Source organism: Schistocerca cancellata, chromosome 2 (assembly GCF_023864275.1).
Source record: "Schistocerca cancellata isolate TAMUIC-IGC-003103 chromosome 2, iqSchCanc2.1, whole genome shotgun sequence".
In the NCBI taxonomy this organism is placed as follows: Eukaryota; Metazoa; Arthropoda; class Insecta; order Orthoptera; family Acrididae; genus Schistocerca; species Schistocerca cancellata.
This window is the reverse complement of record NC_064627.1, coordinates 592388456-592409594: the sequence shown is the minus strand read 5'-3', so window position 1 is coordinate 592409594 and position 21139 is coordinate 592388456. Positions and strand designations below refer to the sequence as shown.

General features: G+C 39.9%; 1 protein-coding gene across 9 annotated transcripts in view; it reads right to left on the bottom strand.

The window, feature by feature from the left end:
* Window positions 1–11488, bottom strand: part of LOC126162229 (zinc finger CCCH domain-containing protein 13-like) — a 260877-nt gene extending 249389 nt beyond the window's left edge. For all 9 annotated transcript variants that reach the window (XM_049918590.1, XM_049918593.1, XM_049918591.1 and 6 more), the window contains exon 1: window positions 11023–11488. In XM_049918590.1, the coding sequence (XP_049774547.1) occupies window positions 11023–11231 (209 nt within the window). In that variant the 5' untranslated portion in view covers window positions 11232–11488. The remainder of the gene's footprint in view (window positions 1–11022) is intronic.
* Window positions 11489–21139: the final 9651 nt, after the last annotated feature.

Genomic DNA, 21139 nt, shown 5'->3' with positions numbered 1-21139 from the left:
AACAATAGCATGCAATAAAAACGCGGCACGCAAACACTATGGTACGTCTGTGAGACCTCTCAAGGCTAATAATTACGAAACAAAGAGCAGCAACAATGCAAGAATTCTGGCACGTGTAGCTTGGCAGCCAATAGAAAAGTACACGGAAGAGTCCATTTTGCTTTGCAGGGGTGTGAGAAATATCTCGACACAAAAATTAGTAGCGGTCTGAGAGACGGTCGATAGTAGTTAAGGGATAAAATCAGTATTGAAAGTGAATCAGTGCATGGGACTTAACATGAAAACAAAACAAAAGTTATATTCCAGGTGTGTTACACTACTAAAAAATGAAGAATATTCTGATAATTTACATGACAGTAACAAAGAGTATCGGCCACCTACAACCACAGCGGATGTGAATTAAATACTTCAGTGACTGCTCTTGGTTTGTCTCCCATGAAGACACACGATGTTGGGAAAAGAGACAGGCCCAGCTATGGTAGAAGAAAACTACAAGAAGCTCAAATAGAATTAAAACACAAAACTGCTGACACACTAATGGTGGAAGACGAAGGACTATCTGCTCCAAAGGAACAGAAATCATGCCAGAAATGCTCTGGTTTGAACAAAATTTTGCATGATTTGAAAGAAAAATGTGCAATATCCACACGCCAGAAAAAAGTAGCTATTCTTACCCTTGCACCTTCCAGCTGGTCTACTGACTACACTGCAAAGGAATTCAATGTTTCTACATATATGGTAAAGCAAGCTAAGAAAATAAAAACAACCCAAGGAGTGCTTCCACAACTTCAGCAGGCTCAGGGTAAGCAATTGAGTTCAGAAATAAAGGTGCTAGTGTCGGAGATTTATGAAAATAATGACAACAGCTGAATAATGCCTGAAAAAAAAAAAAAGACTATGTAACGGTGAAAAAGAGAAATGTACGTGTACAGATGCAAAAATGACTGTTGCTATGCAACATATCAGAACTATATATAGAATTCAAGGAAAAGTATCTCAATACCAAAGTAGGTTTATCATCTTTTTTCAATCTTCGGCCAAAATGGGTTGTGCCTGTAAGTGCAAGGGACACACACAATGTTTGTGTATGTGAGACCCATCAAAATGCTAATCTGATGGTTGCTGTTATAAAGGATTTGGGTCTGGATTATAAAGGTGCAATGAAGCTGCTAGTGTGTGACATGATCAGTTCCTACCAGTGCATGATACATACGTGTGAAAAGTGTCCTGGTAAGGCAAATTTTGCAGAACACATGAATAACAAACTGTATGGTGAACTCCTTATGGATGACGATGAACTTGTTTCTTATAAACAATGGACACACATGGATCGCACAAGTCTTGAAACAAAGCAAAGTACAGTGGAAGATTTTGTTGAAATGTGTTGTCAAAAAACGGACAAACTGACCGCACTCAGCTTCACAGCAACAGCACAATCGGCTTATCTCCAGTTTTGTAAGGATAACTTGAAACAAGATGAAATTATAGTAATACTAGACTTTCCTGAAAATTATGCATTTATAGTTCAAGATGCCATCAAAGGATATCATTGGGACAACAGTCAAGCAACTCTCCAGCCATTTGTGATTTACTATAGATGTGAACCAGGTGATGAGTCTGTCATGAACCTGTGCGTTTTTACTGACTGTTTAATTCATGATGCCATTGCAGTTCATGCCCACATTCGCACTGTCATGGCATATGTGAAAAACAAGCTGCCTCACATACATTTTGCGAAATACTTCAGTGATGGGGCAGCTAGTCATGCAGAATTGAATTTTTTCGCAACAAGTCATGGTAAAAATGTATGTGATGGTATTGGTGCTACCATTAAGCACATGGCATCATGAGCTAGTCTGCAGCACCCTACAGAAGGTCACATTCTAACATCTCTTCAGTTATTTACCTGGGTACGGAAAAATATCTCTGGCATACAATCATTCTGTTTCGAAAGATGAGGTGAAATCAGTCGAAGAGTTGCTAAAAAGCAGACTAGAACATGTTAAAACTGTTGCAGGCACAATGAGCCATCATCACTTCTCTCCAGCAGACTCTGACAATGTGCAGATGAGCAGACTGTCCGGTTATAACTATAGATTCATGCACAAAACGTGTCTTCACAGTGTGTCTGACTCAGGATTCAGAAGCAAAAGCAGCAACATACAACCAGGTTGCTATGTTATTGCTGTTTATTATGACAAATGGTACTTAGGATGTGTTGCAGAGTGCTGTGAAGCAGAAGGTGATGTATTTGTGAACTTCATGGCACCAGCAAGATCATTTCGTGGCCACGTTTGGCAGACAGGTGTTGGATTCCTTTGGAACATATTCTTATGACAGTTCCAGTTCCTACCACAGTGTCAGGAAGACAGTACAATTTGCCACTCAATGTACAGAGTACAGTAGCTAAAGTGTGGGAGAACTTCTGTTCGAAGCACAATCGACTGGTTTTTAGCAGTTAAGGTGCAGTAAACATTAATGGTAGGTTGTGTTAATCTGTCTATATGTTGTTGCTTTGTGATTAAACAGTTGTGGGAGAGGATAAGAAGAGGCAGAACAGTTTACGATATGTTTTTACAAAATTGTGTTGTGGAACAATGGCCACATCACCAAATACATCAGTCAACTCCCATTGTACATAAATGTCTTGCAATAACATGCTGAAATTTTGAGATATATATCATTATGGTCTACTTATGCAGTGTGTGAAATTTGGCTTGGATACCACTTGTCCCTTTTGTGCTACCACACTTCGAAAATCCATGTTTTACAGGTAATTTTTCAAATTTTTGTGTGCATGTAACTCAGTTTTTGTGACCGATATGGGCATGATGAGTTCTGTGTGTGTTTAGGCCACATTAAGCTTATCACAAAAAAATTTATACCCTTTTTGAGTGAATTATATTCGGCACAGAGGGCACCTACAATATGTACCTTTTAATGTATTACATTTTTTATTTTCCCTCTGAAATATGTTGTTGGTGTTTTGATTCATGCAGTGTGTTCTCTAAATGGATGCTACTGGGTTGTAAAAATTTCACTGGACTGTGTGGAATAGTTCCAAAGTTATTAAGACCTGAAGTTGGGTCTGAAGATAGATAGCAAGATGTGTGTTGCAATTTCCGGATCACGCCACATTCTTTCACAAGTCATAATTCTGGAACTAATTGGCAGGGGAACTTAAAATTTTGTACATGAGTGTTCCACACATGGTAGAATTAGTGTACTGAATTTCAGTCAAATCTGAGACTATGAGCTGAACTGACATGGAATGACCCATATGTATGTAGTGGCATCACAGGCGCCATTTTGGAGACGCTAAGGATAGCCACTGGCACCATATTGATGACATCATGGGTCAAAGCTGACAGGTGGAATCAGATACTTCCATAATCCCACAGAAAGCGTACCAACATACTTCCCTGAGGCACACCTGAAGTTACTTCTACTTCTCACAATAACTTTCCATCCAAGATAACATACTGCGTCATCCCTACTAAAAAGTCCTCAATCTAGTAACAAATTTCACTTGAGACCCCATATGACTGTATTTTTGACAATAACCCTGGGTGTGGTACTGAGTCAAATGCTTTTGGGAAATCAGGAAATAGTGTATCTACGTGATTGCCTTGACCCAAAGCTTTCAGTATGCCATGTGAGACAAGTGCAAGTTGGGTTTCACTTGATGTTTTTGGAATCCATGCTAGTTGGCTTGGAGGAAATGTTCAAAATACCTCAGTATGTTTGATGTCAGAATATGTTCTAAGATTCAATGACAAATCAATGTCAAACATATTGGGTGGTAGTTTTGTGGATCACTTCTACTACCCTTCTTGTAGACAGGTGTGACATGTTCTTTTTTTTCCATGGCATGGGCTTTTATTCGAGGAATCTGCAACAGATTATATTTTGAAGAGGGACTGACTCAGACGCGATTCAGTATAGAATCTGACAGAGATTCCACTGGGCCCTGGAGCTTTGTTCAGTTCTAGTGATTCAAGCTGTTTCTCAACATCACTGACTTTTCATAGGTACAAAGTTTAAATTGGGGGAATTCTTCAAGGTTTTCCTTTGTAAAGGAAAATTTGAAAACAGAGTAAAGAATTTTTACACATTGCTGTCTTGACAGCCAAATACACTTCATTCAGCACCTCTCTATCTATGGTCCTTTGCTTTTACACTTATTATGCAGTAATCTCTGTTTCTTTACAGTGACTGTGTATCCTGGATGTTTCTTCCCATTATAAACTGTTCTGGTGGGTACATATTTATGCAGTGAATGGTCAATTACTCTTTCAAACTTCAGCCAGAGTTCCTCTATGTGCTCCTATCCTGTGCTGAAAGTTTCAAGTTCCTCGTTGAGATATGACATATTTATTTTTCACTCTGGTTTACTGAAAATATATATCTTTCTGCTTGTTTTCATTGTACATTGTACTTTGGTAATCATTGTTGCCACAACCACTTAAAGGCCACTGATACTACTTTTGATGTGAGCATCCTCAGAAAGGAGAGGGTCTATTTATTGCCATTGGATCCAATATACTTCCATCGTGAGTGGGGTTCCTAACTATGTGTTCTAGGTAGTTTTAAGAGAAGGCATTTAGTAAAGTTTCACAGAATGTCTTATCATGATCAGCAGCAACAAAACTATAATTTTCCCAAGTAATTTCTGGATTATTAAAGTCTTCACCAATGATTACACATGATTGGAGAACTTACGTACAACCAAACTGAGGTTTTCTCTGAAGTTTTCGGTTACATCAGGAGACGAGTCTGATAGGTGACAGAAGCATCCAATTATCATTTTATGCCCACCCCTGATACAAAGTATTGCCCAAACTATCTCACATGCAGCTTCAATTTCTACCTCGGTGGATTTGAGTTTCTTGTCCACTGCAACAAACACATCACTTCCATTTCTCATTTGCCTATCCTTTCAATATACACTTAAAATTTCCCCAAAAACCTCACTGTTATCAATAAGGAACAGAAATATGACAGAACAATGCTATCCCAGAACAGCTGACAATGACATGCCATGCAGGCCACTAGGTTTTGACAAGTGCCACAAGACCAGCTCTGTGCTCAACACTACAAGGGCAAATACTGGAAGATTTGGAGGACAAATAGTGGAAGATGTGCGGATTCAGTGTACAAATGGGGATTAACAACATCACCCAGATACATCTGTGGTGCAATTGTTCAGCAAATCAAAGGTACGGCCTCAAAACGATTCTTTCACGGCAATTAGGAGGAGGACCTGATTGCAACAGAGAATTTAAATGTCTTATTATTATGATTTTTCCAGTGTTTTAATATATGTACATCTACTATTAATGAAAAAAAATGTTTTCTTGTATGATGTGATGCTAGCCAAAAAAATAAACTGAAATGTACTTAATCCTCCTCTACTGGTTACAGCACGAAGCAAGAGGAAAGAAATGAAGCTTATAACTACTCAGCGAATGGACAGAGAAGAATTACTAGCTCAAAAAAAGGGTCGACAGAAGCATCCGATCCCACATGTCGGCTTTGACCTGTGACGTAAGGGTGTTGTCGTGTGTGACGTCATGACGGCGCGGAGTTTGGTTTGTGAGTGTGGAGTGTTTGTAGATGTCGTCGTGTTGTGGTTTGTTGTGCTGTCTGGTGGTATTTTCAGGGTTTTCATTTGTGTGGTGCAATGGGCTCAGTTTCCTTTTGCTCATTATCCAGAATTGTTAGAGTGTCGGCTGTGTTTGTAGTGGAATTCGTTTCAGTGAGTTAACAATTTTGTGTGAAGGTTAATTTAGTGTTGTTCGCTGTACGTCGTGTAGTAATTTTAGTAAAATTAATCGGTTGTTGCTTTTGTTCAGGAATGGACATGACGGATAAAATTAACAGTGAGCAGGTCAAGGGAAGTGTTCGATCCCAATGTCTGGCTGTGTATGTTGGTATTGGTATCAGGAGATGTTTTTGAGATATATAGGCCATGGGAAGTGTTTGATCCTAATTTATGGGATTGGGAGCTGCTGTTGAGCTATATAGGTCAAGGGAAGAGTCCGATTCCAGATGGTATTTGTGTTTAGTGGTATTTGGGGAGTTTTGTGATGTCGGTTTTTTTCGTCTTTTTGTGTGGTTTTGTATGGGGGTGGGTGTCTTAAATTTGTTTATATTTAGTTTGCCTCCCCACCCAAAAACACCCCATTTCCCACGTTTGTCCCGTTAGTGTCATTAGGCTTTTTGTGGAAAGTCTGTGTGTTTGTTTTTCGATGTACGCTCCTGGAAATTGAAATAAGAACACCGTGAATTCATTGTCCCAGGAAGGGGAAACTTTATTGACACATTCCTGGGGTCAGATACATCACATGATCACACTGACAGAACCACAGGCACATAGACACAGGCAACAGAGCATGCACAATGTTGGCACTAGTACAGTGTATATCCACCTTTCGCAGCAATGCAGGCTGCTATTCTCCCATGGAGACGATCGTAGAGATGCTGGATGTAGTCCTGTGGAACGGCTTGTCATACCATTTCCACCTGGCGCCTCAGTTGGACCAGCGTTCGTGCTGGACGTGCAGACCGCGTGAGACAACGCTTCATCCAGTCCCAAACATGCTCAATGGGGGACAGATCCGGAGATCTTGCTGGCCAGGTTAGTTGACTTACACCTTCTAGAGCACGTTGGGTGGCACGGGATACATGCGGACGTGCATTGTCCCTCCCCACACCATGATGCCGGGTGTTGGCCCTGTGTGCCTCGGTCGTATGCAGTCCTGATTGTGGCGCTCACCTGCACGGCGCCAAACACGCATACGACCATCATTGGCAACAAGGCAGAAGCGACTCTCATCGCTGAAGACGACACGTCTCCATTCGTCCCTCCATTCACACCTGTCGCGACACCACTGGAGGCGGGCTGCACGATGTTGGGGCGTGAGCGGAAGACGGCCTAACGGTGTGCGGGACCGTAGCCCAGCTTCATGGAGACAGTTGCGAATGGTCCTCGCCGATACCCCAGGAGCAACAGTGTCCCTAATTTGCTGGGAAGTGGCGGTGCGGTCCCCTACGGCACTGCGTAGGATCCTACGGTCTTGGCGTGTATCCGTGCGTCGCTGCGGTCCGGTCCCAGGTCGACGGGCACGTGCACCTTTCGCCGACCACTGGCGACAACATCGATGTACTGTGGAGACCTCACGCCCCACGTGTTGAGCAATTCGGCGGTACGCCCACCCGGCCTCCCGCATGCCCACTATACGCCCTCGCTCAAAGTCCGTCAACTGCACATACGGTTCACGTCCATGCTGTCGCGGCATGCTACCAGTGTTAAAGACTGCGATGGAGCTCCGTATGCCACGGCAAACTGGCTGACACTGACGGCGGCGGTGCACAAATGCTGCGCACCTAGCGCCATTCGACGGCCAACACCGCGGTTCCTGGTGTGTCCGCTGTGCCGTGCGTGTGATCATTGCTTGTACAGCCCTCTCGCAGTGTCCGGAGCAAGTATGGTGGGTCTGACACACCGGTGTCAATGTGTTCTTTTTTCCATTTCCAGGAGTTTATTTTCGTCCTCATAGTGTGTATGTAACGACTTTATATGCGCCATATTGGAATCGTCGTTTATGGTCGTTTCCGCCATATTTGTGACGTCATGGGTCAAAGCAGACGGGCGGGATTGGACGCTTCCGTATTTCCCAAAAAAATTACATACAGAAAAATTAATTTCTCTCAATAGGTTTAGACAGTATAATCTGATAACAGTCTTGTTTGAGATGCTGAATTAAATAGTGCTTCAACTAACAGAAATTCCCAAAAGTGCTTTACAGCTTCAAAATACTTAGATGATTCATAAACCATATATGGCAATAGGAAAAAACCAACATGTTCATACTCACATACATATTTCTATTCTGTATACTGCAAATATGGAATATCAAAGGAAAATAAATGAGGCTAGAAGTAATTTCTGCCACATTTACAAGTTGGTGTAAACATGATGTTATCAGTAAATATTAAATTTTTTGCTGTTCTCTGTTTACTTAGGCACCTGACACAAAATCTTTCGCTTTGTAACGTTACTCAAAGTCATAAATGAAATTACTTTTAATTATATGATATGCAAATTGAGGTGCTTTGATTATGCTATAAATGTCATCAAAACAATGCAGCTAACACATATTAAAAGTGACTGGTGATGTGTGATATTTGTAAAACAGACCTCACAGTTGGCACTCACGAATATATGATGTTTATCAAACTACTCCTCTAATTTCTCTCCCCATCCCACACCTCTTGCATCTCAGCCAATGCCAATTCTCAGCCCAGGGGTCACCAGGACTTTGTACAAATCCTCAGTTTATTTTGAGTAATAAGTGTTATTTTTATTACAGCATAACTGGTATAAAGTAGAACTCAGCAAGTCTGCTATTTCTTTTGAACCTGAGGTAAAATTGTGTCTGGGTACTGGCCATATGCTGCCGCTTTAACTACTAGTACAAGGTTTTAACCCTAGCTGAAATTACAACTATGCCACTAAGAGCTATCTCATCTGTTGGGACTGGGGCCAATCTTCCTGCAAGGTCTAGATTTTTACAACAAGAGAAAGGTGGAGATAGCTCATCATTCGGATGTCCAGTATTAGGTACATGTTGGAGCTTATCACGGAAATAGCAGTTCGACCAGGAAGCGAGGACAGTGTAAATTTGGGTTGCTTGCCAGGATGTCTCAGTCAAGATTTGAAGGCTATAGTGACAGCTAATGCTTTTACTGTATGCAGCTAACAGCATGTCATAGCTCAAAGTAATACCACAATACCTGCTACCCTAATTCAGTAAAAATTCATTTAGCCTACTTACATTGTAAAAGATCTGTTCTTCCAGAATAATGGAACTGATATTATTTACTGAAGGAACATTTATCAACTGCAAACTCATATTTCAATAATAAGAAAAGATATGTGAAGCTATTTATAATGCATGTGTCCATAAAAATGACTTAAAACACCTCATTAGGTTTGAAGCATTACACAGTTTAGGTCATCAGTTTTGAGCTATAGCAGTACAGACCCTCGTCTAACACTCAACAAAGAGAAAAAGAAAACAGTTTCCTGAGAGTTTGGGGAAGCACTTCATACATGCACACATTTTTGCGGCCAGGTAAATTTTCTGAATACCAGTCAAAATAAGAGTCCATGCAGACCTTGGGGTGCACTGTGGGAATAAAACAGACTTTCTAGTAACAGTGCCAACAGTTGTGGTACCTTGTTGCCTTCCCCCTTATTGTCCGATTCGAGTCACTTTTTTTTTTTTTTTTGGGGGGGGGGGGGGGGGGGGTGAATTGAGCTGCGTTAGTTAGCAGTATTATGATATGTGTGTGAAATGAAAACAACAAACACTACGAAATCCGTATTTCTTCCATGTTCCCTTTACTCTTGAAAAGAACTAGGATGGTTGGCATGATTGATACTCCCCACAATCTTACAGATGGATAGACCACTGGTAATTACTATGTGTGGCAATTTACATCAGAGAAGTCTGTTAGCACTTGCTGCTCAAATTCTCATATTTTTTGCCACCAACAAGATATAATAATTCCAATCCCAAAGAAAGCAGGTGTTGACAGATGTGAAAATTACCAAACTATCAGTTTAATAAGTCACAGCTGCAAAATACTAACGCGAATTCTTTACCGACGAATGGAAAAACAGGGAAGATCAATTTGGATTCCGTAGAAATGTTGGAACACGTGAGGCAATACTGACCTTACGATTTGTCTTAAAAGAAAGATTAAGGAAAGGCAAACCTATGTTTCTAGCATTTGTAGACTTAGAGAAAGCGTTTGACAATGTTAACTGGAATACTCTCTTTCAAATTCTGAAGGTGGCAGGGGTAAAATACAGGGAGCGAAAAGCTATTTACAATTTGTACAGAAACCAGGCAGTTATAGTAGTCAAGGGGCATAAAAAGGAAGCAGTGGTTGGGAAGGGAGTGAGACAGGGTTGTAGCCTATCCTCGATGACAGCAAAGGACTTGGAAGAGCAGTTGAACGGAATGGACAGAGTCTTGAAAGGAGGATATAAGATGAACATCAACAAAAGCAAAACGAGGATAATGGAATGTAGTCGAATTAAGTCAGGTGATGCTGAGAGAATTAGATTAGGAAATGAGACACTTAAAGTAGTTAAGGAGTTGTGCTATTTGGGGAGTAAAATAACTGATGATGGTCGAAGTAGAGATGATATATAATGTAGACTGGCAATGGCAAGGAAAGCGTTTCTGAAGAAGAGAAATTTGTTAACATTGAGTATAGATTTAACTGTCAGGAAGTTGTTTCTGAAAGTATTTGTATGGAGTGTAGCCATGTATGGAAGTGAAACATGGATGATAAATAGTTTGGACAAGAAGAGAATAGAAGCTTTCAAAATGTGGTGCCACAGAAGAATGCTGAAGATTAGATGGGTAGATCACATAACTAATGAGGAGGTATTGAATAGAATTGGGGAGAAGAGGAGTTTGTGGCACAACTTGACAAAAAGAAGGGACCAGTTAGTAGGTCATGTTCTGAGGCATCAAGGGACCACAAATTTACCATTGGAGGGCAGCATGGAGGGTAAAAATCGTAGAGGGTGACCAAGAGGTGAATACACTAAGCAGATTCAGAAGGATGTAGGTTGCAGTAAGTATGTGAGATGAGGCAGCTTGCACAGGATAGAATAGCATGGACAGCTGCATCAATTATAATTATTTTCAAAATCTGTATTATATATTATACTGCCAGAACCAGCAGTGTGCCAATAACAGGCTCTTTGGTCTTCTGCAACGTATTATACCGAAATTAATACGCAATATAGTGAAAACAATATTAATAAAACGCAGCACGATTTACAACAATAACACAAAGTGATCATAATGCCGTACACTAAACAAATGTAATTACGATTGCTCTAACGCCCAGTCAAACGAAGGTACAACATTCAAACACTTGTTTACTAACGTTGTACTTTATAGAAATAATGTAGAATTACAAATGTAAGCTTACTTGCAGTTTTTTCCATACGTGCAGGTACCAGTCTGGACCCAGTGATGACAGAAATTGTCTTTGTTTGGCTGACCACTTGATGTGGATAATGTCGCTTTGGTTCCCAAACGTTCGAATACACTGGGTCTCCGAAGGGAATCCTTATTCTTACTAGGGCCGGCTTCAACTGTTATTTTACGCTTGGTCTGCTTCGGCATATTCTCGGGCATTTTACGGGTCTATTAACAACCAGCACACGGAAAACTGAGAAGTGACATGCACCTCTCCAGAAAGCAATATCCACTGACAATCGTCAAATTCTGATGCTAGCCTAACCATCGTCACAAAATGCTTAAAAAAATAGAAAATACAGATATTCGGTATGAAGTTTTTTGGAATGTAAACTAGAATTAAGACGTACAAATAAAGCACTACTTCGGTTAAGTTTGTACACAAACACTACAAACATATGAGTACCCCCACCATGTTTAAGGCACTCGGGATAAAGATATAACATTTCTGTAGTTATCCAGATTTTTATCGATTCCTCATCTTCAAAACCATCGAATCGAAAACTAATGTGACTGCTCCAAAGCAATGTGTGTGCCTACAGGGGGCATGCACACGTTCAATATTTATTGACAACACTAGTTTATCAACCATTCAGTATATTTAATATACCCTCATACAGTCAATAACAGAGTCAATTGGCAACGCGATTTAATAATGTTAAGATATCGAACCACAATTATTTTAGCTATAGATGGTAATTGAAATTTCATGAGAAGATCCCGTCGCAACGAAAACCACCTTACTTAGATGATTGCCACTCCAATTGACGTATCATATATGTGGCACTATCTCCACTATTTCGCGATAATACAAAACGAGCTGTTCTTCTTTGAACTTTTTCGGTGTCATCTGTCAGTCCCACCTGTTGCTCTAACTAGTATCTCTAATTGCTAAGTTCAAGTGTGTAAGAGTTAGCTTTGTTTGAGTTTCTGGTAGTCACTCTGGTGTGTGGAACAAATTGTTTCAGTCAGGGAACGATATTAATTTCTTAGTATTCAGTTTATTCCATGAGATTTTTGTGTAACTGCAACTCATCGTGGACGAACGGTGCCGCGATGTGGTATACAGTGTATCAAGTGTGAATGTGTCGTGTGCTTTGTAGAAAGGTTATATTAAATTTTATTTAATTTATTGTCCAATTTGTATTTCATCCCCACACACTTAGTACCTCATACTCTGCTGTACCACAAATGTTTCTTTGTAAACCATGCAGCTCCAATTCGACTTTAAGATCTCCCGTGTTTTAATTGAAGACTCAGTTTCGTCGTGGAGTAGATATGCTCATGTTTGGTAAGTTTACTAACATAATTACGGTGTTGTACAGGATTTCAGAAGTGGGCTTTGTTCTCTGAAACTGACTGATAAAGCCAGTCACACTCTGACCCAATGAGCTTACATGTGGAGCAGGGAATCTTTCATTGTATCAGTGTGAATGTGTGTGAGTTTGATCTTAATAAATCATAACCAGTAATTTAGCAGACATGCCCCACATGTGTCGGTCCAGTTATATAATGCACCATGTATCGAGATTCACGTGCCACCACTCCAAGTAACTGTGTTTTAAATTAACATCTGTGTGTGTGTTACTTTTAATGAGGAAATAATTGTTAATTGTTGATAAATTCGTTGTTATTACATCTAACAGCGCCATTTTGCTCCCTAATCAGGTTCCAGGATCCTTAAAATCAGTCAGTCTGCACCTTTCCCTAAAAAATGTTTGAATGAAATTTATCAAGGTTATTGTATATACAATATATGGATCGGTATTATATTAAATCGTCAAATGATCTGTGAGGTGGCGCCGTTTTATCAATTTAGTTAATTAATACTTTAATAAATTTGGCCCACTAATCAGAAATTTTGCTGTTTGCTGCTTTGTTCGAGGCAAGCAAACATAGACTCTAGCTGCATAGTCATTCTTGGAGTTTAGGAAATCACAAAATAGCTATTTTGCGAAGCTGATCCTACCAGTACCTGCAGTAGTAAAAGAGGACAGGTATCATATAGAATTTGATGGGCTTCAGCTTAGAATATTTAAAACATTGTGCATATTACGATTCGCTGGGTAAACAAGCACTGTAGTATTATTCATGTGAAATTTTATCTTTTAGCTTTAATACGGGATGAGGTAATAACACCTAAGTATGTGACTGATGATTACAGTAAACTGAAACTAAAGATTTGTATGTAATTTTCTTCTCAATGATAACATGTCAAACATTCCAACTCCATAATCTTGTTGATTCTGAGTGTTATAAAAATAATAATAATAATAATAATATACAATTAATAAGTTAGTTTTTCTTGAAATGTGTAATCAATAATTGATTAGTCAGGAGGAAAGCTAATAAATGAAAAGTAAAGTGAATTTAAGTATCTCATTCGCATACACAAATCACTTTCTTAATCTTGTTTACCTTTTTTGTTGTTTGAAGTGAAGATCAGTATACTCGTAACATGCTGGAAAAAGGTTTAGTTTGCAATCTTAAAATCTCAGGAGAATGGAACATTGTCTTCTCGCCTCACGAGAAAATTCAGATCAGTTCTAAATTAATTTCGTGGATATCGTGTTGACAACATAAGAAAAATGTAGTAAAGTAAAATCTGTAACATTTTTTAAATTGGGGATTGATAACTGTTACTATGAAATGAAAGCGGAAATGCCAAATTAAGCAATTATTATTTCACAAAGTAAGTTTTTTATACAGACATCTGACATTTCGAACACTAATCTCACAGTTTTGAACAAAATAAAGAATTGTGCCACATTTCAGCGAAACATGTAGAAATTACAGTAATCTCAGCTCGATTCTGGAGCGAAAGAAAAATATTCATAGTAAAGTCATTTCCGTAATCGCAGTTGCCGATAATAACGACGCAACTAAACAAATTCCTTACAGGAATACAATTTCAGTTCATTTCAAACAAAATGGAAGAATATAGGAGTCTGATAGCGTAAGATGCTGTCGGAAAGGCACGCGACTAAAGAGAGAGAAAGAAAATACGAGTGTGCATTCTCATATAGGACAAAATCAGATGATAATGCTACGCCGTTCTCATTATCCTGGGTGTACATAATCGCTGACTAGCAGCGCAGTTAATTGCACAAAGATTAAAATATATCTTTAACTTTTGATATTTCGATAGGAAAGGAAAATAGTACATTATTACGTCACGGGCAGGACACCATATTACAGTGTTCTTTCCATCTTATTAAGTTTTATTTATTAGTCTGGCCTCCTTTGTCATGCTTTCAGCAACTTTTTCAGCTTCAGTGATGCACTGTCTATCCACTCAGAGAAACTCATTTTTCATGTTGTCCCCAGTTTTTATGATCCTGTTTATGTTTTTCAATCTGCTTGTTATTCCATCATTAAAACACATTGTGGCATCCCCCATACCAATGTGAAAAGCTCACATACCAATGAAAACAGTTTTTGCCAAGTGCTCTGAACTACAACTATTGAGACATTTACATCAAAGTAAATGTTGCGTTTTGTCATGTAAATATTTTCCCAGGAGTTCAGATACTGAAAGAGCTCTATACAATGGCTTTACCTCTACCGCAATAGTTTCTGGTATGAAGTGTGCTTGAGTATGCTTTTGTCCATTTGCTTCACACCTATTGTACTAGTACCATGAAGTCTTTCTATGAAGTATTTCCTTGTGGGCAGATGGTGTGTTGCGGATGCTCATCAGCGGATATTCTGTGAAACGGAGTTGTTCAAACATGTTTTCTTGTATCACTGACATTTTCACTGTTTCTCCTGACGCCTAGGCCATAATTTTCTGTGAGGTTTTCTGTTTCTGACTTGGTGAGTCTGGTTCCCATCAGAGAGGCTTTTTCTGTCATGCCCTTGCAGAGTTTTCTAAGTTTTGCCCCATTCTCTTGTGCAGATGTCGAAGCATATAGACAGTCGTTTTCCCCTCACATCATTTGAGAGTGAAACAGGAAGGCAAATAACAGGTAGTAGTACAACATACACTCCATCATTCATCATATGGTGGCTTGTGGAGTATGTCTGTAGATGTAGATAAACATTCCATTTTTTAAATTTCATTTTCATCAATTGGTTGAGCAGCCACAGCACTACGGAAGCCTTAGAGTCACCATTACCGAAGTTTTCAATGTATCACAAACCAACTGACCTGTTTAAGAAAGATATTGTCTCCTTGCTTTCTATTCCAACACTGAAACCTTCTAAATCTTTGTCACGTTTGTGTTTACCTTATTGACATAATCTGGGCAGTGTTTTTTTGATATTCATAGTCCAGAACCTTGCCTGTATCTATGTAGCTAGCAGTAAGAACTCCATCGAGAGATATACGACCTGTCTTCTGCCAGGAGCCGTCCAATGCAGCAATAATATCAGTAGATTGACAATTATCTACAGTTTTCTTCGCTTCCCTCTGCATAGATGCTTCAGTGACTTCTGTTAGGGCATTATATAAACTTTTACAATACCTCTCAAATTCGACAGATGGCGGTGGCATATCCATATAACACAGAAGATCTGCACTGCGTTTGTTCACTTCTAAAAACATCTCTTGACATCAACAAGGCGAATATTCACTCCACAATATTTTGTGCACATTGCAGGGAATGTCACTGTACTTTTGGTTGACATTTTGAGGTGCAAAATTGTTGCAATACACCAAAACAGTGATATGCGCAAGTTTACAATACAAATGCACGTGAAAAGCATGAGACTCGCCGAAAAAAGGCACTTCTCATGTTAGAATGTCAATTCGACAACTAACACTTGATAACCACAGAGAACGAGTGTAGCAGGAGGTATTCTTAAAAATAGAACAACGATTTTTTTTTCTCTTTTAGCATAATCCCTGCTAGTCATGTTAACACATTCCATATATGTGGTATCTATTGTATCAGGGAATAAAAGTAACCCAAAAAATACAAATACCTGAAAAGTTTCATTTTTCACTTTTTTATTGTCATAATTATCGAATAGTAAAAATGGCTAGATATGGCTAGATCGTATCACAAAAGTGACTAGGAATGCCAGAAGTCGCTTTTTTCAATAACAGTGACTAGTTGCCACTTCAAAAAGGTTAGATTTAGCTATGGAATAGTTAAGCTGGCAACACTGCAGTGAAGTGAAATAAACTGCTTGTATCCATAGAAAGACCAATCGCAATAAATCTCTGTTCACAGTATGTAACCTCCCCCTCAAACTTATCGACCTTAATGACAGTGAAAAATTAAACCGCGTGTACCTAATGGAAATTTGGGAAAAGCAATCGTCACCGAAGTTAATCTGTCGGTAAAGAGGGAGGAAAGGGTTACATCTAAATGAAAGGAAAAATGCTAATGAAACAGGTGGAAATTAATGTTGAAAAGGGGTAAAGTTAATAAAGAAAGTAAATGTGCGGCCGTTACGTTAGCAATTAACTAGCGGTAATTAGATATTTGAGATTTGGGGAAAATTACGGTCGCCAGTCCTAAGGACAGTTACTATAGTAACTGAAAAGAAAGGTTATTACACATATAATTAGCACTAGAAGCGTGGCAACTGAAGGTTGACACGTGCAGTGTGAAAACTGAAAGTTTGTCAGAAGTAATAAATTTCGCTACACTCTGACTTAATTTAGCAAAAGAATTAGTAAAACAGGAAAATCGAAAGTTAATTTAGTGACTGAAGTTAATAGTGAGCTTTCTTTCTGAAGCACATCGAAATTCAGTAAAATACGGTTAGTCTTGGACTACCTCAACAATCATTTCAAAAGCTACTTGAATCCACGCAATTTAGAAATAAGGGATTTAACTTTGAACTTGAATTAATTGATTCTGAACAAATAACAGTAGTAAAATTTAGTACGTACCAAGCTGAGCTGCAGTCACAGGTAAGCTAAAATACGGTAACAAAACTCGCACTCTTAATTTGTGCTTGTGTAATCTGAATATTGTAGCCAGCTATGAATACCTTAACTGAACTTTGAAATTAAAGCAGTGAAATACAATAATGTTATTTTAATGCTGGCGTTTGAATTTCAACGACACTCGGGTTCATTCCGGAAAAGGAAGGGACCCTGCTTGGTAATGCAATTGGGACAATGAGCAACAAAGGTTCATGCTACGTTGCTGTAATTTTGTGATTTGAACAGTTTTAAAAGCTGAGGTCTGCCATACAGTTCTAAAACTTTACGTGCGTCCAGTCTTCCTTGTTGGTTGACTGAAGGTTTGAAGCCGTCGATCGAGGAGGTGGCGACAGTCACTCATTGTCGGCCGTCGCTGTTGCAGAAGCTGGATGTTGGCGCGCCTTCCTCTCGACACGGTCACCAGACGAAACGAGCTCTTGATGTGCGCCAGCTAATACTTCCCGTCCGCGACACTGTGTCAGAAACTATCATAGCAAGTCGAGCGCAAATACATGCTGCCCAACCCCGAAAGCGCGGCAACTCACGGGAGCGTCACACAACACACCCGCTCCACTCGCTACTCCAGCCAGACTCCCTCTCTTCCCGCGCTCCACGCAACAGACTTAACACTACCAAAGATCCTAAACACTTTTGTTCTCCACACGACCTATCGATGTATTCGTTCGATAGCACAGTTTTCCCTAGGCCAAACCCAGCGTATAAATACAGGGCTATTACAAATGATTGAAGCGATTTCATAAATTCACTGTAGCTCCATTCATTGACATATGGTCACGACACACTACAGATACGTAGAAAAACTCATAAAGTTTTGTTCGGCTGAAGCCGCACTTCAGGTTTCTGCCGCCAGAGCGCTCGAGAGCGCAGTGAGACAAAATGGCGACAGGAGCCGAGAAAGCGTATGTCGTGCTTGAAATGCACTTACATCAGTCAGTCATAACAGTGCAACGATACTTCAGGACGAAGTTCAACAAAGATCCACCAACTGCTAACTCCATTCGGCGATGGTATGCGCAGTTTAAAGCTTCTGAATGCCTCTGTAAGGGGAAATCAACGGGTCGGCCTGCAGTGAGCGAAGAAACGGTTGAACGCGTGTGGGCAAGTTTCACGCGTAGCCCGCGGAAGTCGATGAATAAAGCAAGCAGGGAGCTAAACGTACCACAGCCGACAGTCAACAGGATGGTGCTTCACCACACTTCCATCATGATGTTCGGCATTTCTTAAACAGGAGATTAGAAAACCGATGGATCGGTCGTGGTGGAGATCATGATCAGCAATTCATGTCATGGCCTCCACGCTCTCCCGACATAACCCCATGCAATTTCCTCCTGTGGAGTTATGTGAAAGATTCAGTGTTTAAACCTCCTCTACCAAGAAACGTGCCAGAACTGCGAGCTCGCATCAACGATGCTTTCGAACTCATTAATGGGGACATGCTGTGCCGAGTGTGGGAGGAACTTGATTATCGGCTTGATGTCTGTCGAATCACTAAAGGGGCACATATCGAACATTTGTGAATGCCTAAAAAAACTTTTTGAGTTTTTGTATGTGTGTGTGCAAAGCATTGTGAAAATATCTCAAATAATAAAGTTATTGTAGAGCTGTGAAATCGCTTCAATCATTTGTAATAACCCTGTACAATTAATATTCACAAAACAAACCAATTATACATCGACATAGATATATATACAAATAGTAAAACAATTACAATATATAAAGGCACATAAATGACATATATTCAGGTAAAAAAATAAGGAAAAAATTTATAGTACAATAGTTGGAAATAGGAGGATATGCATTTCCGGCGTTACAAGTACTGTTGATATGTTCCACAAGGATATTACACAAACGACTTGCCATGGGAATTTCGGCGCCCTGATTAAATAACTAGACATTTTAGGCAAGGTTTTGTGTTTAACAGTAGTGTGACACATATGGATTTAAAACGTATTAAAGCATGAAAATGATGAAGTAATAGACATGAAGTACATGTTTTTAGAGCCACCAAAAATTACAGAATTTTATAAAATAACAAACAAAATTTCCAGTTTTTGAGCTCTCATGACGTCCATAAATCCTTAAAGACAGTTGTGTCGAAAGAGATGGAGAGTATTCTGCCTCTTTGGACTTATCACAGTTGCCTGTACTTACAGTACGGGTGTCTAGTCCCAGTATAAATGCTCATGATGGATTACCAAAGACCTCAATATATGTCTTTGGTGTCACAGTATCATGATTATAAATTGTGGTAGCCTTTCTAGCAGATGCATTAAAACTGCACTTCATTATATCTTCACCCAGTCGATTCATTGCAATTATGGTAGTTGTTTCTGTCTTTATTGCTTTCTTTGAAAGTTAGTACTGGCCAGCTTCGTACTCATTATTTACATACATATTATGTGAAGTAACAATAACGCCTCACAATGGTATTATTATCTTAATCCACCATGTTTCACCATTCAGTAGTGGGTCTGCTGGTTAAGTTCTTGTCTTAAGCTCAATTTCCACAAAATGAATCACTTACATATGCATTACAAATGTAGGAGTCTCGTGTTGAAACCCATGGCTAAAATCTGAATTTTTTTATGTGAAAAATTGTAATTTGCACTGTGTCCACATTAAACGCAGTAACCTAGTGCTAACATCGGTAGATGTCAAGATACTGTAAGCGTTTAGGGAAGTGTGAGAAGTTTTTAAAGCGTTTTTTCCTAGTTCTGAAGCACACACATACTGTTCCCATCATCTTTTTCGATGCATTGGTTGGCCAACATCGAGATAAGAATTAATTTGTGATCAATTTGTGGGTACAAATGTATGGTTGTCACAGTGGTGGATGTCAAGGAGTGTGTAATACTAATATAGGGGGCAAAATAAAGAGATGAGCACTGAGCACACAGTGATTGATAACTTCTTTTACCTAACTTCAATAACAGCAACACTGGGGCATAATCCAAAGCGAGTCCTTGAGATAGGCCAGTTTGGTAACCACAGAGGCTAACTGAAAACACTTTGACTGTACAGACAGAATTGTACTAATAGATTGACTAGCCTGAAGGTCAGAGTAATGTCCTTCTAAGTCTACTCCATGGTGGCACTAGCCACGTGTGCTGAGGAAGGTGTGTCTTGGTGCCAGTTGCAGATTGATGCTGCAGTGACATGGGTTATGGCCAGCTTCTAAGCATGGACTGGCATGACACGGTATCAACAGTGGCTTGGGATCTGAGGGAGGTAAACGTGACTGAGTCTGCGGGTTCCTCTTGGTCACTGAAACTGCAAATGAAAATCCTGTGGCAGGATCACACAGCTCAGAGAGACAGGCTGGTTTTCATGGTGCCTCTGCAGCCCAGTGGGCCCCTGAACAACATACAAAGAGTGGCTCAAGATTTTGGTGATAATGCCTCATTACAAGAGCCTGTATCTGCGAAAAAACCCTGAATAAGACAAAATAATGCATATGAAACTTAGAGCACTGTGGAGGAAGGGCAGAATGCTGTGGAGGACGCAGCAACTCAATCGGTGTCCTATGTTGGGGTCCATGCAAGAGCTCTGCTTGTGGTCTGCCATTGTGTGGCTGCGGAGGAAGGAAGAGTATGGTTTAATGTCCCATCGACAATGAAATCATTAGAGATAGAGCTCAAGCTCGGATTATGGCAATGATGGGTACAGAAATCGGCCATGCTACTTCAAAGGAATCATCTGGGGATTTGCCTGGAGTGATGTAGGGAAATTACAGAAAACCTAAATCTGGGTGGTCAGACGCAGCTTTGAGCTGTCATCCCCCTGAATGCAGGTTCAGTGTGCTAACCACTGTGCCATCTCGCTCAGTTTGTGTGACTGGAAATGGTAGGTAGAGAGAAAGAGCACTGGCCCCTGATGCCTCTTAGGGGAGACATGTAACTTAATTACCTGTTTGTGTGTGTTCTACTTCACCCTTTGATTGAGTGTGGTATGGTGCTGTCATCATATACTTGATGCTGTTGGAGACACAAAACTGGTGAAATGCTACCAGTGTGAAATGATGTCCATTGTCAAAATGGCTCTGAGCACTATGCGACTTAACTTCTGAGGTCATCAGTCGCCTAGAACTTAGAACTAATTAAATCTAACTAACCTAAGGACATCACACACATCCATGCCCGAGGCAGGATTCGAACTTGCGACCGTA